Source organism: Berghia stephanieae, chromosome 8, assembly GCF_034508935.2.
Source record: "Berghia stephanieae isolate SIO BIC M18660-M18661 chromosome 8, UCSD_Bste_1.3, whole genome shotgun sequence".
NCBI lineage: Eukaryota > Metazoa > Mollusca > Gastropoda > Nudibranchia > Aeolidiidae > Berghia > Berghia stephanieae.
In genome coordinates this window covers 48,596,878-48,604,377 of record NC_088367.1, presented here as the reverse complement: position 1 = coordinate 48,604,377, position 7,500 = coordinate 48,596,878, and the positions used below count along the sequence as shown (strand labels likewise).

Here is a 7,500-nt window from a genome sequence, read left to right as displayed (position 1 = left end):
TTATTGGATATTGCGCTATACTATAAAAGCTCAAGTTTTAAAAAAAAATAGATTTGAGGAAGCCAAATCAGCTGATCTCACTGTACAGTGTTGCATAGTGCGGATTCCTGGTATTGTGATACTAGGCTGCTAGAAGCTGGGGACGGTAAAAAGTAATAAATAAAACTGAATATAACAGCTTAAAAAAGAAGAAGGCTGAAGAAGGGTTTTGAGCCCGAAACGTTCCGTGTTTGGTATTTTGTTCTTTTATGAAGCTGTTATATTCATTTTTGCTTATTACTTTTTACATTCCTGGGTATTCCAGTTTTCCACTGCAATAGATCCTTATAAAAAAATTCCTTTGATGATGAAAAAATGGAATTGATTTATTTATTCATTTTTACCTTTCCATCATTTCTGAAGGTCTCTGATCCATGCCGATAATATCACGTTCCTGGGCTACAGCGTCCAAAAACATGTCTTCCCAGAACTGCATGTGGTCCCATACACGAGAGCGGTCCTTGCCCACTAAACCTTCAAACAGGTAGGTTTTTGTCTGACTATTTTCCGTTGTCAGGGCTGCCATCCCAGTGTGCACCAATTTTCCCTCAGTGTATCGGTAGCCTGAGCTGTATGAGCTTTTGGTGTTCCATGTTCCTGATGCGCGACTTCGACGTCCATGGACACTGCCAACACCCTGTGGAATAAACAAAAATGTTTCAGGGAATGACATAATCAGTCGAATGGTGAAAAGGTTTTGCCAAGTTTAGTTAGGTCAATTTTTATAAAAAAATAGTTCTTGTCATAAATGATTAAATCAACCCTTCGGGAAATATCAAAGCTTAATTTCACTTCTAATTATTTTTTACAGCTAGTCAAGTTGAAAAAGTATGAAATTTGAGAAAAGTTGCTGGATAAATTTCCCATACATCTTGACCATAACTTTATGAAAAATCACCCGATTTACTTCAAATAAATATTAAAATGCTCTGGTAAGCATATTCTTTCAGAAAATGCAAAAAATGCAAAAATCCAAAATTTTCACCTTCCGACTGATTATGTCGTGTACTGACACAAATTATAAAACTGAAATCTACACGTACTCAAAATAAATTGATACATGCCTTTTTTTATATTGAAGTTACGAATCATAATAGCAATTTGCAATAACGTCTGAAGGTGTATCTTACCACTAAATATTTACTTTATCTAATTTTGTTTTTTAAATATATATTATGTGACTTATGTGTTCTTGTAACTGAATGATGCCTTGTTTCTGCTAATTTCAGTCTAATATTGGTTGATTTGGTTTTAAAGTATTTTGTATTCTGTGTAAATAATGGCTAGATTGTTTTTTAGCACTTTTTGAGGGTTCAATGAATATTTTTCTGCCCTTGACTTTAACAGGCAAGATAATTGCTCAATGAACTCTAGTATGTGGCAAAAGAATTAAGTCTTCACATAGGCATTTTTGTTTGATTTTTTTTTTCTTTCCCTCGGTAAGATTATTAAGAATAATAACAATAATTTCTTCTTCTTTTTTTTTTTGGAATAAGTGAGTTTTCAATTATTACTTTTGTTCACTCCCAACTCCAACACAGGTGATTCCTATTAACAATTGACATTGTTTAATAAATTATGTGAATAATCCCTCTAAATTGTCTTGACCATGTGAAAGGTTTAAATTTTAAAATTCTTAGATCATAACTGGCTGTTACCTTGAACCCTTATAACTATTTATTAATAATAATAATAAATAATAATAATAATAATAATAATAATAATAATAATAATAATAATAATAATTAAAAAAACAAAAATAATAATAATAATGCTGAAAACTTATATAGTGCTATTCAATATTAAAAATCAATCCATTCAACCATACCATTTGATTTTCCATCTCGCTGTCAGACAAGGCAGTACGAATACTCTGATGATTGATTCGATGACGTCGTTTCTCAGCGTCGTCTTTCTCAGAGTTTGTGCTGACTAAAGTACTTGCTTCGGACATTTCCGAATCCAAACTGCTGAACTTGCGATCCAGCTTGCTGGCTTTTATTAATTCCTGTTTCAAAGCGATAGAAAACACTCAACTTGAATCGATGATGTTAACAATTTCTACCTTCTTTATCCAAGATAAATTAAGCATAAAAGTGATGGTTTCATTACAAATTCAATTATGATAATCTTGAATAAATAATTTAATTCTTGGCAGCTCTACTTATTTTAAGCTTTTAGTCCAAAAAAAAAAAAAGGTTGATTCTCTCCCCTGATCAAATTTGAGCAGATTCAAGGTTCTAATTCTATGCATTAAGGATTCATGGTGCACTTTAAAAACATCTCGATTCTATTCTAAGAATCATAAACACACATTTGAAAGCCTTTAATTTAATCAAAAAAGAAAAGTTAGTTATTTAAGTTAAATAAGGACTGGTTTATAAAAAGAAAATCAAAGAACATAAACATAACATTGTCTTCTCTTTCAGCATAAAAAGGACATCACGGTTAGTTAGTCCTTGTGTTTGAATTGTATAAATCTACTGACATGGAGCTTTGAAAAAAAAAAGAAGAGAAAGAGGTAGAAAGATTTAATCCCTTACCTTGTTTTTAACCATCTCTCTCAGCATGTCTCCCCTCGCCTCTTGCTCCGACTCTGTGACAACAATGTCGCAGGACGGAGGCAGATGCAACGCTGGACGTCCTCCCTTGTCCACGTTTTTATTCCAGTCCGCTGATGACGTCGTGTTGTTGTCACCACCGCCACCCATATCTCCAAATTCTGATATTTTAGGATTATCGTTGAGATCTCGCACACCTCCATCACCACCACGACTACTACTTCTCGTTGAATGAGTGCGTCCTGTATTGTGATGGCTGCTATTGTTTCTAGTGTTATTGTCGGATCGATTGTCCCTGTCGCTGACACCTCCTTCATCCGACGTGGAGGTGATTTCAATGTTTTCAAACTCATCCCCGTTTACAATGACAGGGGAACCTAACAGCCAAAATAGAAGACGCAAAAAAAATATGTTAATGCTATGAACTTGTGATTCAATGATACATATAGCAAAGCAAATTAATATCAATATGGACATTTATAAATCCTTCTCTACAGTTGTGATTTCAATGTTTTCAAACATCCCCGTTTACAATGACAGGGGAACCTAACAGCCAAAATAGAAGATGCACAGAATATGTTAATATTATGAACTTGTGATTCAATGATACATATAGCGAAGTAGATAAATATCAATATGGACATTTATAAACCCTTCTCTACAGTTTGAACAATGGACAAAAAAACAAATTTTAAAAATTCTCTTTATTCATCCTATAGAGGAAATTAGTCTTTAAGGTCTATTCCAAGGGAAGACTGGAATAACCCAGGCATCAGCTGCAGTACAGCGCCGCAAACTAAGCTAGGGCGAGGTGACTTGCTCAAGGCCACACAATGCCGCAGGTATTCAAACTCGGTACGAGGCAAAGACAGTTCCACTGAGCCATACAGCCCCATACAATGAAACATTTATTCCCACCAAGCCACCTGGTGTAAACTTTCCATTACTTACAGTACAAGTTTCTTTCAAAGAAGCCTTTGGATGTCAGCACTCATATTATAATATCACAAATAAGGATTGTTTGGGAGTCTTTTTTACAACTGAGTCAAGCATGACAATGTACGTAGTGTGCCTGGCCCAAATACATGGGGAAAACTGAGAAACAATCAATCAATCAATCAACAATGAAAACCTATATACTGTCCGTAGTTAACAATCAAATCGATGTTTTCATTGGCAATCAATACGTTGATTTAAATAGAGGGGTAAGGAAAGCAAAATCTGAATGCAATAAAAATACAATAAGAGATTAAAAATCCTTTCCATACATAGGCATACATAAAATAATATTTTTTAAAAAGCGATTATCGGGAAGGGGTATTGAAAATAAAATTGATTGTATAATGAGGGAAATCAACTAAAAGGGGGAAGGGTAACCCCAGAATTTAAAAAATACAAAAAAACAAAACAATGATAATCTTAATTTAGAGTAATATCATTACTCAATCCCTAAGTTTTATTTAAGTTCGTACAGCAAAGTTATTAGACACAGCACTCATTTTGAGAGAACAAGTATTGTTGTTATTAGCGGTGTTTAGTAATCTAAAACTAATAAATTGGATACAAATCTAACCCAAACTTTTTCCATAAAATGTTCACATGTTTTTTTTTTTCATCATATGGAAAAAGTTAAAGAGAATAGTATGTCTATTTGTGAATGTTAGTAAAATCATATAGTTGATAAGAAACACTACTTGAAATGAATAATTAAAATGATAACGTTATATTTCTCATTGTTTATAGTAAAGATAAGGAATAACAAAACTACAAGAGTTACTATTGTTTATCATAGTCATCTGTAATAAATTATTTATTGTCGTGGCATCCTTGTGTGTAGCCAGGTACCCGATCTCACCAAATCAAATGGGATAAAATGCAAAAGTACTTTGATCGAGGGCAAAGTGATTGGCCAAAAGAAAAATATAAGCTCAATTTGCAACTATTGTCATTCATCAAATCATTCATCACACTTGTTGCTGCTTGACTTTTGTAAAATAGAGAAGCAACTGGTGTGGATATGTGCTATCTTCCCAGGTTCCCTTTGGGTGATGATCGGTAGAGGCATCAATTGGGTATAACTATGACAATGATAACGGAGCTATTTCAGCTTATGGGAAGGACTATGACAACAATGATTTGACAACTTGCCTGACTCAGAGCTGGGACTAGGGGTAAAAGGCTCGTTTGCATTAGGATTGTTGGATGAGTAAGGATTGGAGGACGTGGGGAGTGGGGCAACATGGACTGAAGACATGGAGGTGGAGTCCCGTTTGCCGGACCACCATTCTGGGGAGAGAAGAGACATAGCGTCTGTGTCGCAAGCAAACCAGCTGATTCAAGTTCATGGTCATCCATACCACAACTTAAATATCAAACCGTTCAACACACGTTACTTGGAACAAATTTAATTAAACTTCTTCAAAAGTACCAACTTTCTCAATTCTTTTATTGAATTTCACTCAATAAACAAAGTATTCATGTGTTGACTTGATTTCGATACCAAAACATAAATATTAAACAGATCAACACACGTTACTTGGAACAAATTTAATCAAAATTCTTCAAAGTACCAATTTGCTCCATTCTTTTATTGAATTTCACTCAATAAGCAAAGTATTCATGAATTGACTTGATTCTTATTATAATTGTGTTTGTTTTTTATTTATTTTTGTCCAGACTCATTGCAACTTTGGTCACTCGGCAAAGAGACAGCTAAAACATGCACTAGTAGCACACTAACTGTACATCTATCTTTCTAAAACCATGATTTACACTGTGAAGGAAAAGTTTTGAAAATCTAAATCTGGAAGAAAATGTATTTTTTAAAATCTACTACTTAAAACGTTTTTAAACGCATTTTAACACCAGGACAGTAAACATTTAGGTCTAAGAAGAAATTCTGGCATTCGATCTGTTTATTTTGTTCAATTTCCCAATATAAAGATTTCCTCTTGACATCAAAACCAAAAAGTAAAACAGGAAATGATTTAGAAAAGCAGATCACTTATTTTCAAACATTTCCTAATGCTGTAATTTTTTCTCTCATAAATTGTTTTCTTTCAATATGATCTATTCTTACACTGTATTTGAATGTATTTCTATTCACACACTAACAAATTACTTTATTTTTGAGCACCACATTTTCTTTTCAAAGTTTTTATGGAATGAAAATCAGATAGCAATATGGATCTTCTCCATTGCACTTTACAGCATATTTGGCCTTTTTGAGCAAATCAAAAACTTGTCAGAGAAGACGTACAATTGACTCTTTTCAATTACTAATATACAAATTTTAAAACCTTAAGTCAAAACATAGCCGATGCACAGTTCATTCACAGATGTAACAAAGCCGATGAACAGTTCACTCCAAATGTATGAAATGGAACTTTAAAAAATCAGACATATACAAAACTGTTTCTTCCCAAAACCGATTGAAGATTGACACCATTGAGGATTGGAATGATATGCTGGATGAAATGATGCTGAACCAACAGTAGAGCAGTTCATAACGAAAATGAAAGCACTCAACAAAATGCAACATAATGGGTTGGCTTCGAAAAAGGAGGAGGAGGAGGAAAAAAAAAAAAAAGAAGAAGAGGAGGAGAAAAAGGAAGAGGAGCTGAAAGAAGAGGACATAAAGGAAAGGGTAAGGAGGAGGATGAAGAGAAAAAGAAGAAAAATTATCTTAAATATGATCTATATATTTTCTCACAAGAAAGACCAAGATACGGCGAACAACCCATTCGATAACCAATTTTAACCATATTATTATCACCAGACAATTAAAGATGTATGCTTTCACCCTTTGAAAACAGTGGTTTGCTTGCAACACTAATAATAGTATTTATATATAAAATATTTTAAAAACTAGGAGTGTCATCATTGCACTGATTGGTCTCTTTGGATGCAATTATTGTCATAAGGATCCTCCTACCCAGCGATTTAAAAAACGTAAAATATTTTGCTACAAGTTAGTATCAGAAATCAACTAAGGAGAGAACATTTCATGAAATCGATGGTTTCTGAAAAGTTGAAACACAAAACTTTAATTCAAGTTCAATTCTTATTTGTTTATTAATTCATTTATATATATATATATATATATATATTATTACTTATACTTTTTTTTTATTGATAATATATTTTAACTAAATAAATAAAGTATATTCATGTAAAAAAAAAAATCAAGGAACAAAATTCATTATAAATGGTTTATAAAAAAGCAGAAACAGCTACTTTAAGTATCATAGAGCAAAAGCATGAAAATTGCGGAGATAATTAAGTATATCATTAAACTTGACGAAGGAGGAAACAAATAGTTGAAATAAACTTATAAAAAACTGTTTTTAGAGTGCAACTGCAAAGAAGTAGAATGGCAGTGAAAGCTTATGGACTTATTTTCTTTTTTTTTCTTTTCAAACTTTGCCCACATTTAAATTTATTTCTACAAAATGACTGGCTTTTTTTTTTTTTTTCATATTCTAAACTTTCAGAAAAACCATATAATAATTAACAAGGAAAATATGACAGTAAGGCAGTATAACAAGACTATGTGAGTAGAGAAATTTACTTACAAAATCGGTCTACCATTTCTTAATCTCTTTAGATATATTAATTACTACTATCCTTCGTACCCCATTACAGCATGATAGCTAGGTTTCAGTGCTTTCCCCATTTCAATTTCAATCTTATCTCACGTGAATGCTAAAGTTTTATGAACCATAAATTCCCCAGTGTCATCTACTACTTAACAAGTAAGATGCTGATGTGTCTCCTTTCTAGGAAAAGTCGGGTGGGTGAAAACTGAAAAGTGGAATAATGAGTGATGTGACACAGCACCCAAAGGATATTCTAAGTGCATTGGTTGTCCGGGGGGGGGGGGGGGGGGGGGGGGGGGGGG

General features: G+C 33.2%; 2 protein-coding genes across 2 annotated transcripts in view; one reads left to right on the top strand and one right to left on the bottom strand.

Moving 5' to 3' along the window:
- Positions 1 to 4,880, bottom strand: part of LOC144978803 (MAP kinase-activating death domain protein-like) — a 10,802-nt gene extending 5,922 nt beyond the window's left edge. The window contains exons 1-4 of the mRNA XM_078925325.1: positions 4,749 to 4,880; positions 2,583 to 2,977; positions 1,868 to 2,047; positions 384 to 676 (exon numbers count right to left, since the gene is read on the bottom strand). Of these exons, the coding sequence (XP_078781451.1) occupies positions 384 to 676; positions 1,868 to 2,047; positions 2,583 to 2,977; positions 4,749 to 4,854 (974 nt within the window). The 5' untranslated portion in view covers positions 4,855 to 4,880. The remainder of the gene's footprint in view (positions 1 to 383; positions 677 to 1,867; positions 2,048 to 2,582; positions 2,978 to 4,748) is intronic.
- The window catches only part of LOC144978802 (sialoadhesin-like), a gene marked incomplete at its 5' end in the record, with an annotated part of 91,599 nt that overhangs the window by 79,838 nt on the left and 4,261 nt on the right, over positions 1 to 7,500 (top strand).